The sequence below is a fragment of the Taudactylus pleione genome, unplaced genomic scaffold, assembly GCF_031769625.1.
Source record: "Taudactylus pleione unplaced genomic scaffold, aTauple2 ptg000079l, whole genome shotgun sequence".
Lineage (NCBI taxonomy): Eukaryota > Metazoa > Chordata > Amphibia > Anura > Myobatrachidae > Taudactylus > Taudactylus pleione.
This window is the reverse complement of record NW_028284481.1, coordinates 2991611-3014571: the sequence shown is the minus strand read 5'-3', so window position 1 is coordinate 3014571 and position 22961 is coordinate 2991611. Positions and strand designations below refer to the sequence as shown.

Here is a 22961-nt window from a genome sequence, read left to right as displayed (position 1 = left end):
CCAGGCAGTGTTCTTCCAGGCAGTAGTTGTAAATTGAAATTTATTAGAGACTAGGGGGTATAATTACGAAAGGTCGATTTTAATCGATTTAAAATCGATCAAACTCGATCAACATCAATGTTTTGCTTCTGGGGCAAAATCTCACATTTAGTAATACTTAAAAAACTCATTCAAAATTTGACTGTTAGTAAATGTGTGATTTAGCCCCAGAAAAACAAAATTGATTTTAATCGATTTTGATTGATTTTAAATTGATTAAAATCGACCCTTAGTAAATATACCCATAAATGTTGCCCACAATGAAATCGTTTCTGCCAACATTGTTTTTATTTGAGGTGTTCTAGTTGTATTGCTTTGCATAGGGGCCCTGTCGCAGGAGTGGCCAACGTGACCAGCAGCGCTATACAGACTGGTGGCAGTAGCGCCTTCACCCACCAGTCACACCAATGTCACTGTGTGCCCTGTGCACAGACTGCTATGTAACCTCTCCTATTCAGCCACCTCTCACACCAATGTCACTGTGTGCCCTGTGCACAGACTGCTATGTAACCTCTCCTATTCACCCACCACTCACACCAATGTCACTGTGTGCCCTGTGCACAGACTGCTATGTAACCTCTCCTATTCATCCACCTCTCACACCAATGTCACTGTGTACCCTGTGCACAGACTGCTAAGTAGCCTATCCTATTCACCACCACTCTCACCAATGTCACTGTGTGCCCTGTGCACAGACTGCTATGTAACCTCTCCTATTCACCCACCTCTCACACCAATGTCACTGTGTGCCCTGTGCACAGACTGCTATGTAACCTCTCCTATTCACCCACCACTCACACCAATGTCACTGTGTGCCCTGTGCACAGACTGCTATGTAACCTCTCCTATTCACCCACCACTCACACCAATGTCACTGTGTGCCCTGTGCACAGACTGCTATGTAACCTCTCCTATTCACCCACCACTCACACCAATGTCACTGTGTGCCCTGTGCACAGACTGCTATGTAACCTCTCCTATTCACCCACCACTCACACCAATGTCACTGTGTGCCCTGTGCACAGACTGCTATGTAACCTCTCCTATTCACCCACCACTCACACCAATGTCACTGTGTGCCCTGTGCACAGACTGCTATGTAACCTCTCCTATTCACCCACCACTCACACCAATGTCACTGTGTGCCCTGTGCACAGACTGCTATGTAGTCTATCCTATTCAAGTGACCGCAGGCCCAAAGCACCTCTCCCCCCACCCCTTACCTGCCACGCGCACGGTGCCACACCTATCTCTTGCATTGATGATGTCAATACATTTTGTTTTTGTTATTACTCAGCTATAACTTGACGGATCGAGAAAAAACAAAGTGTAGGTTATATCTAGGAGCTTCCGCCAGAAAATGGTGCCGTTTTCATGACAATCAGTTCTGCAGTTTTTGCGCCAACTTTGAACAAACAGAGACAACGGTCTTATTATATTACTATAGATTTGCGCAAATCCCGTGTTTTGGTTTTGTTTTGGCAAAACCACCTTCATATGTTATGTTTTAGGTTTTGGCAAAAGCACCCTCAATGTCTTGGTTCGGATTTGGTTTTAGATTTCTTTAAAATTGATAAAAACAGCTAAAATAATGTAATTTGGAATTTTTTTTACAAGCAATACAAAACCAAGATTAGTTTTTTTTAAATCCGAATTCCGAACTTACAGCAGACCCAAACCAGGACTCGGTTCTATTCGCAACTCCAAAGTTCGAATGTGTTCATTTTTTTCCGGAAAACTAAACTGCTCATCTCTAAAATGTATTAGTTGTAAATAGTACTGGGACGAAGACTTTCAATTCATTCGGCAGTGTAGTGTGGCTGGGTGGGAATACTTATGACCAAATTGCGCAATCAGTTATCAAGCGCTGGGGTAGAGAGCCAAGATGGGGGCCAATAGGTGACTAGGGAACATTACCTCTGCTGCCAAAAAGTATGGTCCTGCCTACAGCAAGGACTGATCCAATTTACAGGAGAATGCAGCCTAAGGGAGCACCAAGAACTAACCACAACACTGAGACATTGTGCCTCATGCCTCAATGAGGCAACGGGTCCCTACTGAATGTGTGTGCTTAAAGTTCCTCCACACCACAAACTTGCTGCCTCTAGTGTATAAACTGTATGATGGTCCCATTTTACAAATGCAGGGCATTCCAATCTGCATACATCATTTACCGTTCTATACTATGGCATGCCATGTACTAATTATGGAAGTAGAGATTGTGATTTACAGGCATCGTAATGGCTTACTATATGCAAAACGTGTCTTAAATTGCCTTACACTTTACTGCAGTGAGAAGCATTGGAAATAGCAATATTCAGAACAGAAATGGTTCATTGTACTGTAATAGCCACAGTGACTGATGTGCCTCAGTGATGTTCTCTCATTGTAAAGCACTACAGAGTACTGTACGTCAACTGCTGCTCTTATTAAGGTCACTTTTGATTGTTTTTGAAGGTTGGGAGAATTTTTTAAATGTTGCTCCATTACACGTGTGGGCTTAAGTCAAGGGTGTTTTACGAGAGGGGCCTATGAGCAATTTTTTTTTGTGGACCCCAGTCCCCGCCAGGTTACCTGACCTGCCGGTGAATACTTCTCCAACATGGTGCATTAGCAGCAGACAGCAAAGACTGTGACGCAATGCGGGAGTCTTTGCCGTCTTCTGTACCGGTGCTGTATTTCTGGAGACATCGCTGGAAAGCCGGTGCTTCCTGTAGTCTGGTAACCAGGTAACTTAGGTAAGAGTCTGTTTTGGGTGCAGGAGGGTGCCTGGGACCCCCTTGACTGAAGGGCCTGTGTGCATTGCACATCCTGCACCTATTATACATACTGTAACCACTGGCTTCAGTCTTATCTGGTTGGTTGGTTGGTTGGTTGGTTGGTTGGTTGGTTGGTTGGTTGGCTGATTGGTTTGTTGGTTGCTTGCTTGCTTGATGACCAAACAGACATATCTGTATTATATTCCATACACTCCGCAATGATACATAGAGCAACTTATAGAACCACTGCAGCTGATAAAATGGCATGTGTTCTGTGATACGAGGTAAAATTCTGCAAATCGATGTAGCATTTATATAAAACTAGCCAGCACCTGGTGTTGGCTGGATGTTTTTATTTTTTCTTGCACTGCCCTAAGTGAGCATGATCCAGAGAGGGAATCCTCCCTATTGTGCTATTGCATTCCCCATCCTCCCCTGACAGTGTGCACTCACTGCTTTCTGCGCTGGCCGGGGACACCAAGGAGCCTCCCCCGGCGCAGCCCAAGAGATGTGGGGACTGTAGAGAAGGGGAGCCCACTGCAGACAACCATGCACTGCCACCTGCTGCTCCTCTGGCTGTGTTTTGGGAATCCAGGTAAGGGAGAAACAGCGACAGTAGAGCGCCGTTCATGTTAGGTTCAACATGCACACTAAATCGCAGTGCAATGATCTAATTTTTATCAGCAGTTAACTTTATTATCTAGGCAATGCAATTATATGTAAATATGATGCAAACAAATGAAAAAGAAAATGAAAAAAACTATTCAAACAACAATGGCCCTGATTCAGAGCCGGACGCTCTGACCAGAGCGCTCGCTCTGAATCAGGGCCCACCTCCATAAATATGGAGCATCCTCCTGGACGCTCGTATAGCTGTGGGGCACCACCCACAGCATATACGAGCGTGCAGGATGATGGTCGCGATGGTCTTGACCATCGCGACCATCGCCACTGCGAGCAGAAGCCTGCGGTTGAGTTTCTCAACCGCAAGGCCAGGAGTGATTTTGGCTCTATCAGAGCCAAAATCACTCCCACTGACATCACTAGTGATGTCAGTGGGGCCGGCTTCTGACGGTAGGCGTTCCCTTGGGAGCGCCTCCCTCTGGCAGGCACGCCCCCGGCACGCCCACCAAAGGGGGCGTGCTGTCAGTCAACATCGACAGCACGCCCCCTTTGATCAGACACTACGAGCGAAGGACTTTCCTTCGCTCGTCGCGTCTCGCGCATGCGCACGACGGAGCTCCCTCCGTCGTGCGCATGCGCAGTGCAGACCATCGACCCACTTGCGAGCGGACAGCTGCTCGCGAGTGGGTCTGAATCAGGCCCAATGTTACCAACATTTTGACATCACTGGGACCTCTACAGGTGCTTATATTATACTGTCGAAAAAATATATACTGTATTAAGCATCCGATAGTGTTCTCTCTTTCTCTCTCTCTTTCTCTCTCTTTCTCTCTTTCTCTCTCTCTCTGTCTTTCTCTCTCTCTCTCTGCGCTTGTAGCAATCTAAAAGTTGTTCTTATTATAATTCTGCCCACATCATTGGGCAGACGATGCAGGAGTAGAGGAAATTGACTGTGCTGTAGTTTTAGCACCACATTTGATATGAAAATTCAGTTTCCTTGGTTTAAAGCCAATGGCAGCTGCACAAAATTATGTTTATAGACAAATGGAATAGCTCATTCAATATACTGCGGCTGCGGGATTTATACTTTTTATTTGTGGTTTCCTGGTAAGACATAGAGCTAGAGACGGACAATTCAATACATGTTTTTCAGTTGACCCTAGTACGTTGTGCGACAACCCACCATCTGGTCATTTTCCAGTCTGCTTGGATGAAGCGATTAGATTTCTGTGTTATCGTCTTGTTATGATATGAATATCTTTGTTATGCTGTGTTTACAGTTTTTATCACGGTCGTGATTACTGTCATATTTGAGGCTCATGCAATTTATCATCGAGATTTCCCATTCCTAAACATTCTCTGTAGTTAGAAGAGATAAAATGTACTTCTGATAAGCAAAACACAACATAAACACAGCATAATCAAGATAACATACAGTAGCGATAGCATAACAAAAGCTAAATGAATATGACTAACCAAAAAACAAACAGTATGAGAGTCATGGCACTTTAATGAATTTTTCTCTATTACTATGCAGAGCAGAAGCTAAAAATCAGAAGTGGTTTACAATGGTTTTGCTATGAAGTGCTCCAATGCCCTTTCCAGTTGCAATTTCTTGTTACTGTCTTGCACACTTATCATGCTGTCCTACGTTTTATTACAGCAGCTATTGCCTGGGAGGCTTAGGAGTGTGGTGCTTCTTTATCTTGCAGCATTGCAAACTGAGGGCCTGATTCACTACGGATAGCAGCTGCGAATGCAATAGCGATTACGTACTCAGTCTCACTTCATACCGATTCCACCACAAATTACCCAAGCGTAGAATGTGGGCGAGCACCTTAATAGGTGTATTAATAATAATGTCAAATGTGCTGGTCAGCTCTCGCTGCATGCTCTTTGACATGTTATGCCAGCGATAAGCAACAGCCGACCAAGCATCATTCACTCCAGGAGGGAGCAGACAGGAGGGAGCAGCAGGGGGTGTGGCAGCATCATAAGTGGGCGGAGTGAGGACATGGTAGTGCAATCGCATCATCGCAGCCCCGCCCCTGCTTTATAGTGACAGTATTATCTTCATTGTAAAGCAGGAGATGGGGTTTCGATGACACCCACTGTCACTTGATGAGTGGGTGGGAACGAGTGCGAGTGTGGGGGGGTGGTGGCCACTCGCTTCTTTTGCCACTCGCTTCTCTTGCGGGGGCCGCGAGTGCCATCCAATCTTCGTGAGCCTCTCGGCCGTTCCGGGAGGGTAGGAAAGTATGTCTAAAAGGCCTGTTGATATACTGTATTATTCAGGGGCGTTTTAAGAGAGGAGGGGTCCCATGTGCAGCCTCCATTTGGGCCCTCTCCTCTCTGTCAGCGGCTCAGCGCACTTTTAGCGCAGTTGATTCTGCCTTCATGCCAGAATCTACTCCGCTTGCCCCGGTCTCCGGGAAAATGGCGCCTACATCTACTTTCCAGGGGGTCATCTTTTCTGCACACGCGCAAATACTGGGAAAATGGCCGCTAACAATTTCCCAGTGAGTGTTTGCTGCTCTGTCCAGCACTGCAGAGCAGCATTGTGGGATCTGTGGAGTGGTAAGTATAATTTTAACTATGGGTGCAGGGCAGTGGCGTATCTATAATGGGTGCAGTGTGTGCTAGGCACACGGGCCCCCCGGGTCCAGGGGGGTCCCGCACCGCAAACACTGCACCCATATTATTTTAGACTTACCTGTCCATGGTCCCACGTCAGGTGTCTGCGCTGCTCAGAACACCCCGGAAAATGGCCGCTGCGGCCATTTTTCCGATGTTCTGCGCATGCGCAGTAGACTCCGGGCACACTCTAGTGCCCGGAGTCTACTAAGGCTCCTGTGGTTGGCTAGCTGCGTCAGTCGGCTGTCGGCCACCGGAGAGAGAGGAGGGGGCCCAGCACAGGGAGAGCACACGGGCCCGCTCCTCTCTTAAGACGCCCCGGTTGCAGGGTGTGCGGTGTGGGCCCCCCTGGACCCAGGGGCCCGTGTGCACCGCACACCTTGCACTCATTATAAAGATGCCTATGGTATTATTACAGATAGGTGTCTATGTTATTGTTTAATTGTATTTACTACTGAGAATATGATATAATGTACAGATCTTTTGACAGCTAAAAAGCCTTCGCTCCCACCCGTGAGCTCTGCACATATTTTTCTTGAGAGATCAAGGGTTCTATTTACTAAGCAGTGTTAGGAGACAGAGTGAAAAGTGATAAGGTGCCAGCCAATCAGCTCCTAACTGTCTCACAGGCTGTGTTTGAAAAATGACAGTTTGGAGCTGATTGGCTGGCACCTTATCACTTTCTTATCACTTTTCACTCTGTCTGCTAGCACTGCTTAGTAAATAGACCCCTAAGGCTGTGTTTGTCAAAAAGTTTCTTTCAGTTATTTAGCCTTAAAATGAAATACAAAGTTTATTAAAAAAAAAAGACAATTTGACAAATTTGCTCTAAAGCGCTTCTGTCGTTCTGCCTTCTGCAAACATCAGTGGGTTTGCTTCCCACAGTGCATAAATACAAATCAGAGCAAGATATAAAACGTATTATTATTACATCTCCTAGGGGGAGACATACTAAACTCTGGAAAGTGATACATTGGAGAGTAATAAACTACCAGCCAATCAGCTCCTGTCATTTTTCAAACACAGACTGTAACATGACAGTTAGGAGCTGGTAGAAATGGCGTTATTAGCTGATACTTAACTGTGCTGCTTTTATTTGATTTACAACAGATATAAAGTAGCAAACCAGCAACTGTAAGCAACAGCAAGACATAGCGCCGTTATTACTGTGTAAAAACCTTGAAATATTGCAGGAACTTGCTGCTGCTGTAAACATGATATTAGATTACTCTCCCATTGTCTTACTTTGGTAAAGTGTTCACAGTTACGACAGCCATTTTGTTGGCTATTGGTGTTTTAGGGCAGCCATTTTGTTGGATATTGCTGTTTTAGGGCAGCCATTTTGTTGGGCAGTGATGTGAGTACATAACCTATTAATGAACTATGGGTCTGATTTAGAGTTGTATGCTGTAGCATAGCCGCTGCGTCTTTGTATGCGGTGGCTGTGCTGCATTATGCAAAAGTTGCAGGAGGCGTCTTAAGTAATAAGATACCCACTGCCGGCTTCTTTGATCCGATGCTGTGTCCGGAAATGCTGCCATCAGATCCAGTGCATGACAATAGGACAACCGAGTAACCCTCAGTCCTGGCAACATTACAATGTGGTATAGTGTGAACTGGGGGAGAATAACATGGGGCATAATATAAACTGGTGGCACTGTGTGGCTTAATGTGAACTAGGGCACTTCTATGGGGCATAAAATGAACTAGGGCACTATTGTATGAGGCATAAAATGAAAAACCACTATGGAGAGAGGTGTCTCTCTAGAAGCATTGGGGAGGGGTCCATCCAAAATGTTGCTATGATGCCCACAAAGTTCTGGTTACATTTCTGGCTAATGCGGTCGCAACAGAGTATAACTTTGGCTCTCACAGAAAGTGGGTGACATTCACTGTTACAGTATTTGTCTGTCTTATCGGGTTTGATTATCTTCCCTGACCTTTGATAGTTTCCTGTTAATGAACCTGTACCAACAGCGGTGAGGATCATCGGCCTCTGATCATCCATTTCTGTCTTCTGCCCAGTGGGCACTGCCAATGGCTGTAACTTACGGAAACTCCACAAGAGAACACGAATGCCCCTCATGCCTGCCTGGGTTCCCATTACACTAGCCGCCATTAGCAGCAGTCTGGTTTCAGATACACCAAGGGGGAGATTTAATAAAGCTTGGAGAGAGATAAAATTGTGAGAGATGAGAGATAAAGCACCAGCCTATCTGCTCCTAACTGTGACTTTGGGATGTAGTTTCAATCCCGGCTATTGGGAAGCCGGCGCTCAGAATAGTGGCACCGGAATCCTAAAACCAGTCAGAATCTCGGCGCTGGTATCCCGGCGGTAAGTACGGGGTTAGATGGAAGGTTAGGGGTTGGGCACTGGGGGGATGGGTTAGGTTTAGGCTGTGGGGGGGGTTAGGTCATACTTACCTACTTTGCTGGGCAGCTTTCCGGGAGCAGCAGGAGGGGACCTGCTGCTCTCCTCTTCGAGGGGCGGGGCCAGACGATAGATGGCATTAGGCCCCGCCCCTTTACAGAAACCCCCGTGATTCGCGGGTCCGTGAGGAGGGGGCGGGGCTAAATGACACGATTTGCCTAATTTAGCCCCGCCCCTTCCAGACGGACCCGATAATTTCAGGTAAAATCTCCCCATCCTGCCCACTTCACTAGGAAGTGGGCGGGATGCGGGAGATATGCCTACTCTTCTGGGATCGCGGGGGAGTTACCCGAAAAATCGGGAGCCTCCCGCGATTCCCAGGAGAGTAGGCATGTATGGGTTAGGTTAAGGCACAAATGGGGGATTTTTAGGTTTCGGCTGCAGGGAGGTAGGGTGTACGGTAGTCACAGAAAGGTGTCAGTATCCTAACCCTGCCGTCGGCATTGGGATTCTGACCGCCGGGATCCCGAGTGCTGGCATTCTGTACCCATTCCATCACTTTACATGCTGTGTTTAGAAAATGACAGTTAAGAGTTTATTGGTTAGTGCTTTATCTCTCACAATGTTATCGCTCTCCCAGCTTTATTAAATCTCTCCCCAAGTCCTTATGCCTCCACTTACTGTAGATTGTCCACTTTTAGTTTCAATTTAAGAGGTTGAAATGAGTTGAATTTTTACGGTTGATGACTGCATCCATCTTCAATCACCGGCCGGTCATCTAAGTTGTTTCAGTTAATTAAAAATACAGTTTTGTGAATTCAGATATTCACAAGTCTAGATTATTTTCACATGGGATCAGCTGTTCATTTTGTCGGTAATTTGCTGTCAGATAGCTGCATTACTAGCTGGCTACATGGGATTATTACAGTAAAGTGAAGGTCTTAAACCCAATCCAGTGACATACTAGAAGGAAACAATGGAATTGTATTAAATGCTGGGAGACTGGCAGTCACTATCATCTGCTGTAGAGATAGATTACGTTTGGATGGGTTTATCCATTCATTTCACAGCAGGTTTATAAGACAGGCACTCCTGGCATCTGACTGGACAATGCTTTACATGTAGCAGGTACAAGAGGAGCCCAGAGATCCAGGGCAAAGCCGTCAGGGAAAGAGAAGTTAATCAATACAAGATTCTGACATCTTTAGCTTTTAGCTTTTCTAGGAGTTTGTTCAATAATTCTTGTATTTCCAACTGTGCGCATAGCAAATATACACGAGATGTGATACTACCCCTCAGAGTTAACTAAAGTGATAACACTAAAAACACTTAAGCATCAGCATGCAGGGATGGTTGTGGATTAAACATTACTGTGACCAGTACAGATAAACTTAATAGCGGAATGGGATTGAAATACCGACGGCTCAACAGCCGACAGTAGAAGATCCCGACGCCCGGTGGTAATATCCTAACCCTCCCCTCTCTCCCCCCTAACCCTAACCCTCCCTTAGGAGTACCTAACTCTAACCCCTAACCCCCCCCTAGTGCCTAACCCTAACCACCCCCCAGGGGTGCCTAAACCTAACCCCCCCCTTCCCGCAGCCTAAACCTAACCCTGCCGGGGGGGTGCCTAACCCTAACCTCCCTCTAGTGGTGCCTAACCCTGACCCCCCCTTCCCCTAGCCTATCCCTAACCTTCCCCACGGGGGTGCCTAACCCTAAGTCCCTAAACCTAACCCCCCCATCCCCAAGCTAAGTGTTATACTTACTCAGAATACAATGATCGGGATGGCGGGGGTTGGTCTTCCAGCGTCGGGATTAAGATAGGCATCGGTACTTCAACGCCTATCTTAAGTCCTGTGTCGGGCAGGTAGTGTCGCGATCTATGCCGCCGGTCTATTAACTACATCCCCGTAATAGCATAACCAGGAGGATTAACGTGAAGACCAGTATGTGACCACACAGTGAAGATATATAACAGCGCCACCTACTGTTTTTCCACTATAGTTTACCAGCAAAACAAGCTGAGGGCCTGATTCAGACTCGCTCGCGAGCGCTGAGCGCTCGCAAGCGGGTCGATGTTGGCCAAGTGCGCATGTGCACGAGGGAGCCGGCTCCGTCGTGCGCATGTGCGAGACCCGGATAGCGACGGCCAAGCCGTCGCTATGGGTCTCGCTACAAAGGGGGCGTGCCGTCGATGGTGAGTGACAGCATGCCCCCTTGGTGGGCGTGCAGGGGGCGTGGCTGCCCAGACGGCACGTGGCTGCCCAGACGCCTACCGTCTTGGGCCAGCCCCACTGACATCACAAGTGATGTCAGTGGGAGTGCTCTCGGCTCTGATCAAACCGAAAGCACTCCAGGGCTTGCGGCAGACGAGACCCTACCACAAGGGTCTCATCGCAAGCCCGATGGTCGCGATGGTCTTGACCATCGCGACCATCTTTTTGGCTGCTCGCTATAGCTGTGGGTGGTCACCCACAGCTATGCGAGTGGCCAGGAGGCCACTCTAAAATTCAGTTGGACGGCCCTGATTCAGAGCGAGCGCTCTGTCAGAGCGTCCGGGCTCTGAATCAGGGCCTGAGTACACACTGGAGCAACTAACAATCGTTCTGACTTTCCTGACAATTTCCCTTGAACAGGGATTGAGTGCACACACTAGAAGGACGCAACGATATAGTGTTCCATCCTTCATTAACACACATACAGTAGGGTCACATTCCAGCAGCTCTGCATTTCTGTCCTTGCAGTCATGGTAACGCAGCAGGAGGCAACACGCCTTCCGCATCCATTGCTTATCCGAGCTGTGTTGCACAGCGCAGCATTAGATAATCTGCTATAACATCCCATGGGGTCACGCAAGCCGGCCTCCACAGATGAGAGAAAGAGGCCAGGATATCTATGTCAGCCTATGGAGATCCTGGCCTCTTCCCCTACCCCCCCAATGGCAGCGACACGCCTTCATCTTGGGAAATGGAGGCTGTCGCCACCTTCTCCCCATTCACAAATGGCAGCAGACTGTCAATCACTGACATCTGCGTGTGAACACGCAGCACCCATACTAAACATACGCAGTACGGGTCCCACGCCTGCACAGATTTCCGACCATCAGGAATCTGCGTTCAGCAGTAGACTAGCGTGCACTGCTGAATAAGGCCCAAAGTCCTGTAACCGTAAATGGGAACAAGCGACGCCTTTGGATGAGATTGCTACAGTTTAATCAGAACTGACATTATTTTACCTGTGTCCTTTGTAGCTTTTTTTTTTTTAGTGTTTCACAACATTTTAGTGTTCAGCAATGAATAATGTTTGAATCTTTGTCTTCTAGGTAACTTTTTGTTGTACACTTCCTCTGGAGGTCCCAGTCCTACACTTATTAGTCCCTGGCTGCGGAGTAACAATGCAAACTGCAGAGTGGAAATTGCTGTTTTTCTCCAGAAAACCGGGAAATATATTGTCCACCTGCTACCAGAAAACGCGCCCATTTCGTTGATTGAAGCTCCGCGGACACTGGAGAAAAGTCGGTGAGTTGTTGTTTATGATTTATAGTACTGTTTGCGCGTTTAGTATTAAATGAAGCTGTCTGGTATCACACAAAAGGGCCTGATTCAGAAATGGACGCAGTGACTGATGTAATTCTACTGCGCAAGCGTCGGATTCGCACTGTGCATCTTCCGCGATGGTCTTGCAATGGTGGCCGCAGAGAGGATTTAATTGCAAAGTGATTAACAGCCAGGGTCCAATTGTGGGCGATAACGTGGAGTGGCGACTTAAAAGGAGGCGTGTCACGGCCATTTTCGGGGTGTGTCTCAGCCTGCCACTGAGATCCCATACGCAGTTGTTAAGGCTCTGACGTCTTAGTCTTGTTGGCCATTCTGCGCTGCCATTGCGACTGCTTCTTGTACACAAGAGGTTGGATTTGCAAAATTTGTTCAAAGATGCTGTTGCGACGGGATTAGCGGTCATCTCTAAATCAGGCTCTAAGGTTGGAGCCTTTGTCTGGCTTCAGAAGCGCTTATTCACAATTTTATTATGGTCAAGTGTCGCTGGAAAAATTCTGCCCTCTTACAGCTTAGAGCGCTCCATGTGACGTGATCCGCTCCATGTGACGTGATCCGCTCCATGTGACGTGATCCACTCCATGTGACGTGATCCGCTCCATGTGACGTGATCCGCTCCATGTGACGTGATCCTCTCCATGTGACATGATCCGCTCTATGTGACCTGATCCGCTCCATGTGACCTGATCCGCTCCATGTCACGTGATCCGCTCCATGTCACGTGATCCGCTCCATGTGACGTGATCCGCTCCATGTGACGTGATTCGCTCCATGTGACATGATCCGCTCCATGTGACATGATCCTCTCCATGTGACGTGATCCGCTCCATGTGACGTGATCCGCTCCATTTGACGTGATCCGCTCCATGTGACGTGATCCGCTCCATGTGACATGATCCGCTCCATGTGACCTGATCCGCTCCATGTGACCTGATCCGCTCCATGTGACATGATCTGCTCCATGTGACCTGATCCGCTCCATGTGACCTGGTCCGCTCCATGTGACGTGATCCGCTCAAATGCCAACTAGAAGGCATTTTTATTAAGCACTTTGGCCACTTGTCAAAGCACACATGTGACAAGCTTTCCATTTTAATGGGCGCAATTAGACTCTGTGGTGTAAACGTGGGGCACCCATGTGACGCCACACAGGAGAGACTGCACTATTGTCTTTATCTGTAACATTATATCATTTGTAATCCAATGACCGATATACCTTTTTGGGATCTTTCGTTTCAATACATTTTTCTTACAGTGAAATAACATTATTAGAATTATCATTATTATGATTCCTTCCATTGAGTGCTTGTTCTTCTCCGTCTCTCTGAGTCGCAATTAACCCTGTGTACTTAAATACATCTATTTCTGTGTCCCAGCAATGATTCTATGTGATCCTCAAGTCTCAGTATTCCAGGATACTCCCTATTTTATTAAATAGGCTGGAGCATAAAAATGAAAACTCCATTATAATGTGTGCACCGAATGTTTGCACTGTATTGTGGCTTTCTGTAGTGTCTGAGAAGTCAGGACACAAGTGAGACCCTTAATGTTGCTGACAGGGCAATATTTTCCTGAGAATGTGACTAGAGGGACTGATTTAGAATGTAAGCTCTCACGAGCAGGGCCCTTGTCCCTCACGTGCTTCTCCTCCCCTACTTATAGTGTAATTTACTCCTAACTCCCCAATTGGCACCTAACACCTGGTTCCTGAGTTGTGTTATGCAGCTATGTTTATAAACCTTGTCCTTGTCCTGCATTGTTTTGTATTACTATTAACTGTTTTTCTTGTGTGCTCATTTATGTGCTGTGTTAGGCGCTGCGGAACCTTTGTGGCGCCATATAAATAAAGGTTAATAATAATAATAATAATAATTTAGGGCCAGACACAGGGCTGATATTTGTGGAAATGTCCAATGTTTTTCATCTGCGGATGCATCTAAGTAGCGTCTTGGTCGCGATGGTTTCCCCTGTGGTCCTGTCAGCCTGCGAGGTAACGAAGTCTGCGTGGACGCAAATCATACCCTTGCCGCTCTCGGAAAATGGGGGCGGCACGCCCTTGTTTTCAGAAATGCAGGCCATCCCCGCCCCCGCAAATGCCTCTTCCTGTCAATCGGGTAGAGACATATGGGGGCCTGCGTGCGATCACACAGGACCCATTCTGCACACGCGCAGATTCCCGATAATAGTGTGCACTGCTGAATCAGGCCCTCCGGTGCATAATCGCTCACATTGGAGGCCATATTATGACTGAGAATCTGCCCCTAGCATGGGGCAGGTGCACGTTTCGATTGTACATCCGATGGTGGCGTCTAAAGACACTCAGGGGGTCATTCAGACCCGCTCGCGAGCGCAGGACGCTCGCAAGCGGGTCGATGTTGCCCCACTGCGCATGCGCACGATGGAGGGAGCTCCGTCGTGTGCATGCGTGAGACCCGGATAGCGACGCACCAAAGGGGGCGTGCTGTCGATGTTGATTGACAGCACGCCCCCTTTGGTGGGCGTGCCGGGGGCGTGACTGCCAGACGGAGGCGTTCTCATGGGAATGCCTACCGTCTGAAGCCGGCCCCACTGACATCACTAGTGATGTCACTGGGAGTGATTTTGGCTCTGATAGAGCCAAAATCACTCCAGGGCTTGCGGCAGCGAGGCCCTACCGCAGGGTCTCCGTCGCAAGCCCGATGGTCGCGATGGTCTTGACCATCGCGACCATCATCATGGACGCTCGCTATAGCTGTGGGTGGTAACCCACAGCTATGCGAGCGTCCATAAGGCCGCTCCATTTTCAGGGAGGAGGGCCCTGATTCAGAGCGAGCGCTCTGGTCAGAGAGTGTTCGGCTCTGAATCAGGTCCTCAGTGTGTGTGCGCCCTGGTCCTTGCACAGTCAGTACACCGGGGGAAGGGCTTGTACACCGGGGGAAGGGCTTTTACTAGCATTAGCATAAATAACAGCCGCGCGCCCGGCACTTTGGTCAGAGAATGCCGGGTAACGCATTCTCCAACCATCATCACACTGAATTGAATAACTCCGGGAGCTTGCTCTCGGCGCTATTCAATTCACGTTGAATTGAATCTCCCCCATAGATATTAGATTTCACTAAGGAGTTCATTAACCTTATAAATATTTATACAGGTCACTGAACACTCACTTGACTTCTAATACCTATTTACATAATACCTATTATGAACCTATAGGTTCTAATACCTATTTACATAATACCTATTATGAACCTATAGGTTCTAATACCTATTTACATAAGGGGTATGCCTAATACCTATAGTCATTTATATAAGGGGTATATTTAAATAAAAAAGCTAAAATGTACATACTAGTATCACACGGATATACAGATATATAAAACATATATTGTTAAAGCTTGGAGACAGAAAGAGTATTCAGTTTGCAAAGAGTGGTTGCTAAGCAGTTTTGCAATAAGCATTTAGTAATACTGTAGATCAATGTAATGTAGGTTAAACAATCGTGAGTTAATGACTATTTGTACTGTACTTTAGTATAGTTGTGTCATGTATTTATCTAACCAAGGGTGTATTTTTCCATTGCCCGTGGATACAACATACTGTAGTTATGCTCTCTGTAATTGATACAATTGTATCCAGAGAACAACTTTGGGTTGCATCCTGTAGCAATGCATATAAACAACTGTATCTGATGATATAAACACCTGATTCAAAAGCACAGAAGGGAGCTTAAAAGGTAAAGCAAAGTATTTAGTAAACGTTGCACAGGTAAATGTACAAGTCCATAAATAAAAAGTTGACAGAAGGTGGAAAAACTCTTTTAGCGGTCTATTTATCATTAAATATTTGTGACCGATTACCCGAAAACACACATTTTCAGGTGATGCCCACAAATATGAAGTATCACTCCAATGTATGTAGGAGGGACAGCAGCAGATGTCAAGTCCTTCCACTTCCCACATCAGACGTAGCCCCCATAGGTTTCGGTGGGGGATGTGATGTCTCGACACAGAAATGAAGAGACCGCAATACGATTTTGGGCACTAAGATCAGGTACAGAACGCTTTGCAAATGCGATTATTGATAAATGAGCCCCCTTATGTGAGTTTAACACATAGGCGCCAGTTAAGTATAAGGGACAAGTAAGTATAAGCCTGCTAATGTATGTAAAGTTTATGTTCCAGCAGCAAATTTCAGGCCTGAATTATGCTGTAATGAACTTGTTTATTAAGTTCTGCACTAAATGCGAGTTTAGTGGCCACAGTCATTTATTTAATGTGAAATCCAGTAAAAAAATATATATATTCCCCTGATTTACTATCACAAAGGTAGCAGATTTATCGCCTGAGCATCGGCGCCTAGCTGTACGTTTGACGCTGCTCTCCCTACAAATCACAACAATCGTCTTTCATCGCAGAATACGAAATGTGCAAATATCCTGCTCGCTGCTATTAGATTTCCTCAGACATGAAGAGTAAAACAGCAGAAGGAAGAATCTTCACAGGCTGCACAAAAATGGAATTTATAACTTTGCTTAATCTCCAAAATACAGTTCATCCCATTTATCCCATTTATTGCCAGATGTGTTTTGCTACAGTTTAGTGGTTGAAAAATACATTAGAGGACATTTGAATGGAAATCCGAGTTGCTGCCGTTTGGCAGGAATCGATGCAAACTGTGCACATTTATATCAGGCCTTGGCTACAGTATATACAGTAAGGTGTCATGTATTTAACCCCTTCACAGCTGTGACTCTTCTCACACCCCTCGTTCCTATGTTGATACTATTTGGGCTGGTCACATTCCAACATCAATATCACAGGAGCTCCTCATCCCTGGACTTAATTATTTCTGCAGTATGGGGAATATTCCTTGAGCACAAAGGTGATACAGTATGTAAGGGGGTGTGAGCCCTGGGAAATGGCACTAGCACATCTACTGTATGAAAAACAATTGTAAGTGCGTGCAGCTCACCACAATTTCACTTCTAATAAGCATACACAAGAGCACAAGAGGCTGTGGGCCTGATTCAGACCCGCTTGCAAGAGCCATGCGCTCGCAAGCGGGTCGATGGCCGGACACTGTGCACGCGCGGCGTGCGACAAATCACTCGCTCCGGCGCTCGCATCCAAAAGGGGCGGCTGTCGATGCTGATCGACAGCCCGCCCCGTTTGGTAGGCGTATCGGGGGTGGGGGGTGGCTGGCCAACCGGGGCATTCCCGAAGGAACGCCTGCCGTTTGGAGGTGACCCCACTGACATCACGAGTGATGTCAGTGGTGAGCTTCCGGCTCTATTAGAGCCGGAAGCTCACTGGGGCTTGCGACGGATGAAACCCTACCAAAAGGGTCTCGTCGCAAGCCCGGCCATCATCTGGCCGCTCGCTAAAGCTGTGGGTGGTCACCCACAGCTTAGCGAGCGGCCAGGAGGCCGAACAAAAAAAAAACATGCGGCCGCCCTGATTCAGAGCGAGCGCTCGCTTTTTGCAAGCGGCTCTGAATAAGGCCATGTGTGCAATGGGTTTCAGGTGCTAGCTTGTGTCTGATAAACGTACACAGTGACAAAGATGGCTGCAGTCTTTTACATGCTTCCCACTCACTCCATCTACCTCCAACTCTCTCTCATGGCGACTAGTATGCATACTTACCGACTTTGAAGAGTCTGTCTCTGGGAGAACTGCTGCTGCTGGCCGTATTGGGGGCGGGGCTGGACTGTAGATGTAATTAGGCTCCGCCCCTTTCCCGAAAAAGTCTGCTATTCACGGGTCCGCAAGGAGGGGGTGGGACTAAACAACGCGATTTGCATAATTTAGTCCCGCCCCCTCTCCGAACCCTCAAATTCCCCATTAAATCTACCCATCCTGCCAGCTTCACTAGGAAGTGGGCAGGATGCGGAAGATCTGCCGAGTCTTCCGGGGGTGCGGGGGGCTACCTGAAAAATTGTGAGCCTCCCGCGACTTCCGGGAGTGTAGGCAAGTATGCTAGTATGTAGTATTGCAGCATGAACTACAGCCCAAACCCTCTCCATAGATTCTCCTGTGTGAATTGGCACCTCGGGAGGTAGGGACTCGTGTGATTGCAAACCGGGACTTAGGGCTCGATTCAGACCCGCTCGCTAGATGCGTTCGTTAGCTTGAAACATATGCAAATTCGGGAAGGCAGACGATCGTACGACAAGGAATTAGCACTATGTCTTGGTGAGCGATCGCTTTGTGTATGCAGATGCTCACCAGCCTGTCTTAAGATGCCACTTGCGCATGTTATCTCCAGGAAGTGTATGCAACCATCGGTACCATCTAACCCATACACAGCACTTGTGGGCACTTCAGTGTAATATTCAACCAGGTGACATGTACTATGATGCTACCTCTTAATTGTGCACGCCTCTGAAACGGCGTTAAGACTCTCAGGCACGCCTGCGTTCGCACCTCCACTCCCCCGTTTTTAATGCCCAGCCCCTGTCACCACCCACAAACGGCTTTTCCAGTCGCTCATTCAGCCGGGCTGTCTATGCTCGGCATTCGAACGTCTCCTGATCGCTCGGACTGGTTCGCGCACATGCACTGCGACACATGCGCAGAATGCAAAAATCGGCAGGCTGTGTGCGTACGCTTCCTAGCAAGCAGGTCTGAATCGGGCCCTTAGTTCAAATCCCAAAGTTTGTGTGTGGTCAGTTTTCAGTAAAACCAAACTGCTCATTTTTACTTTAAACTTCTGCAGTGCTGAGGATGAGAAGGACTCATACTTAGCACTGAGAGGGCTAAAAGACATATTCTTCGCATACTAAATATAGTTAGGCCTATTTTGACTAGGCCTGAGCAACCTTTTTGTTATCAATATTTAACTATTGCTTTACCTGAAATCCCAAGTCAGGAGCAGAAAACTGCATTACTGGGCCACATAGCAACATTTTGGAGAAGGCCAAGTAGTGCTGCTCCAGCCTCTTGGACCCATTTGTGGTACCATGAAGGGTAGAGCTGGAGTCTTTACACAGCATGTGTGAATCTGGTGCGTGCTCAGTCAAGCCCCTTTGCAGCGCATGCTCCTTACCCATGAATGGGTTAAATGGTTGAACCTTCTTATACACAGCTCCTAAATATACTAAATATTGGAACTAGGAGGCGTCACTGTGAAAGTTTGGATGCTGCCCGTCCTTAACCTAAACCATCACCACACTCACCTACTCCTGTGTCCATTCCATTTCCATCTAGGTTTCATTCTTCATTGGTTTTCTTTTCGGGATGCAGTCAGGAAGCCGAAGGTCGAAATGCCGACCACGGGCTTCCCGACTGTCTAATCCCGGTAGGCGTCTAATGACAGGCGTCGAATTCCTGATACCTGTCATTTTACCTATGCCGAGAGCCCGATGCCCAGCATACCGATCTAAGGTAAGCCGGGCGTGGACAGCGCGGGGGGGAGGGTTAGGTTAGGGGAATGGGGGGTTGAGGTTAGGCACCCCCGGGGGGGAGGTTAGGGTTAGGCGCCCCCCCAGGAGACTTAGGTTTAGGCTGCGGGAAAGGGGGGGTTAGGTTTAGGCACTTGGGGGGAGGTTAGGGTTAGGCACCCCTAAAGGAGGGTTAGGATTAGGGGGGGTTAGGTTGGTAAATAGATAAAATACTTACCTGTCGGGATCTTCACTGCCGGTCTTCCAGTGTCGGGATTAGAACGTGCGTCCGGCGGTATTCCATACCGATCCCTTCATTTCACCTGTTACGCCTCTAGCCAATTTATACCATGGCAGTTTTCACTATTACGGGGGGTTTTTTTTACATATGTTATACATATACAGTATTTCACAATTACAGTTTAATTTATATATGTCTATTACTTATAGTTGCCAAAGAATTTATTTTCTTATATTATGCATTGTTTTTTAAACCGTTTTCTACCCCAGTATGTATTAATAGGTCGCAATAATGGCAAATTCATCAACTTCCACAAAGCTTAGCATTTTGGAGCTCACCTCCCGATAGCTAGCGCTATATCTTAATGTCTTTAGCCATTGCAGCCTGCAGACTATAACACAGCACTTTTTTTTCAGAGAAGGATCTGAAGGGCACCTGGAGTTGTGCGGCCGGTTGGCCTGGCATGTGTAGTAATTATTCTGGGTCCAAACCTGAAAGTAAAGTGATTGCAGGGACTCCACAGTGTACCAGCAAAACTTTTTAAGTACTGTACATTGCCCTAATACATAATTTCTCATTGCCGCTATATAAAATTATATTTATCGGGGCTAAAATGCAGACAATGATAAACTGGCCCCTACTGTATGTCATTTGTGACACCTCTAATTTGGTTCCTCTCTGGGTCATGTCTGAAAATTTACAACACTGAGAGGTCTATTTACTAAGCAGTGATAAGAAAGTGATAAGGTGCCAGCCAATCAGCTCCCACCTGTCATCTCGCAGGCTGTGTTTGAAAAATGACAGTTGGGAGCTGATTGGCTTGCACCTTATCACTTTCTTATCACTTTTCACTCTGTCTCCTAACACTGCTTAGTAAATAGACCCCAAAGCCTGTAACTGAGTCACATGCAATGCCGATATTTGCGCAAATGGTTTCTGTTTTTCAACGGCGCATGCATCTAAGTTGCTAAACATTCGTACAGCGCATGCGACCCACAGTGTGTATGCACAGAGGCGCTGATGCTATTGCGATCATGCCAGACTTGCCCAGACGGGCCGATGGCCTGATGGGCCGGTCCAGACTGAAGCCTGGCAGAACCGCTCCACCTCCTGGTGCACTGCTTGTTTGGGATACTAAAAGACGGGGGGGGCAAGTCCATGCCCTTGTGCAGCGAGACTGCCCCCTTTGCGCTAGAGAGCGCACCTACGGCACGGGCACAGAGTATGATGCCGGGGCTGATACAGAGCCCCAGTCCATCCCTGACTGAGATGCACTGTACCTGTAATGTACTCAGGGTTGGACTGGCCCACAGGGGTATAGAGGAAATCCCCGGTGGGCCCCACTACCTGTGGGCCCACCCCTTTCTTCTAGGTGTCAGGTTCCAGAACTCAATTTATAGATTGATACTCTATTAGACGGTCAATTACCTGAGGGTGCAAGACCACTGAACAACATGGGGGGCTTATTTTCCCTCTATAGAAACTATACCAAGATTTGCCTAATGGTTAGCCAAGTGTCTGTGGTGGCTGGCCACTCCCCTTAAGGATGGGCCTCTACCACTGCATTCCCCCAGTGGGCCTTTCATGCCCCAGTCCGACACTGAATGTACTATGGGGTCTATTTACTAAGCCTTGGATGGAGATAAAGGAGTCTATTCATAGAGCAGTGAAAAGCCCTGTTTAGCTGAAAACAGGGCTTTTCACTGTTTTCGGTAATTCATACAGGGGATTAGCGAGGAGAAGGTTTATCCTTTTCCAGCGGCACCCGCCCGCTTTGTGTATGAATCGCATCACCATACTTTTTTCTGGTGAGCGCTATTCATAGAAGAACGGAAAGCTCAGCTTTCTCTGCTTCGTACAGATTCGCCATCTCAGGATGGCGTAACCTGTACTGCGAACCGAACAGTGCAGGGAAGTAGCATACATCAAAACAAAACAAGGGAAAGGGGTAGTGTTGTGGTGCACAAGTCGAAGAGTAAAAAGTTTGAGGCATAAAAAATAACCTTTATTCAATACTGGTTAAAATTCAAATCCCCACCAGGAGTAATTAAAACAGCGAAGTATTAAAAAAGATTACAGAAAGAATAGAAGGAAAATTAGTAAGATTTAAAAAGTGTGCCAGGGGTCTTATAACACATCCATATGGACTCCCTAAATTGTTCTATTATTAATGCCCCTTTAACACACAAAACAAAATGACCCTGGTAAAAAGCAGGGTCGGAGATGCGGCACTTTTGACCCGGGTTGTCCCTTTCACACAGAATAAAAACCGTGTTGATCTGCAAATTACCGGGTAATTTCGTTTTCTGTGTGAAAGGGGGGTAAGTCTTACCGGCAAACCCACCCGGTATTTAAATGCCGGGTAATAGCCGGGATGTTTCACCCATTCTGTGTGAAAGTGGTATCAACAAATGTTTTTCTTATCCTATAAGGAATTCCAAAAATATACTATATACTAGATGAATAAAAATATAGCACTGGTCTGTCGTCTCTCAATTCTATACTGTGTGCTGTTCTTATTATTAAACGTTTTGTGAAAATACCCTATGTTGTCTTGTTTCCACAATTATTATATAGATCACTTTATTGAACACACTGTATTATACGGAATCGGTATGTAATCCTGATGGCTGAATAGCCGCCGGATCAAATACCGATAGCGGAAGACCGACGGATCAAAATCCCGACTGGGACTGGTAAGCACAATAACCCTCCACTCTCCTTACCCTAACCCTCCCTTAGTGGTGCCTAACCCTAACCTCCCCCCATTGGTGCCTAACCCTAACCTCCCCCCATTGGTGCCTAACCCTAACCTCCCCTCTAGTGCCAAACCCTAACCTCCCCTCCATTGGTGCCTAACCCTAACCACCCCTTCCCGCACCCTAAACCTAACCCTCCTGGGGGGTGTCTAACCCTAACCTCTCCCTAGTGGTGCCTAACCCTAATCCCCCCCTAGTGCCTAACCCTAACCTCTCCCTAGTGGTGCCTAACCCTACCCCCCCACCCTAGTGCCTAACCCTAACCTCTCCCTAGTGGTGCCTATCCCTAACCTTCCCCCTAGTGCCTAACCCTAACCTCTCCCTAGTGGTGCCTAACCCTAACCTCTCCCTAGTGGTGCCTAGCCCTAACCTCTCCCTAGTGGTGCCTAACCCTAACCTCTCCCTAGTGGTGCCTAACCCTAACCCCCCACCCTAGTGCCTAACCCTAACCTCTCCCTAGTGGTGCCTATCCCTAACCTTCCCGCTAGTGCCTAACCCTAACCTCTCCCTAGTGGTGCCTAGCCCTAACCTCTCCCTAGTGGTGCCTAACCCTAACCTCTCCCTAGTGGTGCCTAACCCTAACCTCTCCCTAGTGCCTAACCCTAACCTCTCCCTAGTGG

The 22961-nt window shown here is 47.4% G+C and overlaps 1 protein-coding gene across 1 annotated transcript in view; it reads left to right on the top strand.

Moving 5' to 3' along the window:
* Window positions 1-22961, top strand: part of ALK (ALK receptor tyrosine kinase) — a 1123220-nt gene that overhangs the window by 546774 nt on the left and 553485 nt on the right. The window contains exon 4 of the mRNA XM_088467953.1: window positions 11753-11948. Coding sequence (XP_088324079.1) covers window positions 11753-11948 — 196 coding nt within the window. The remainder of the gene's footprint in view (window positions 1-11752; window positions 11949-22961) is intronic.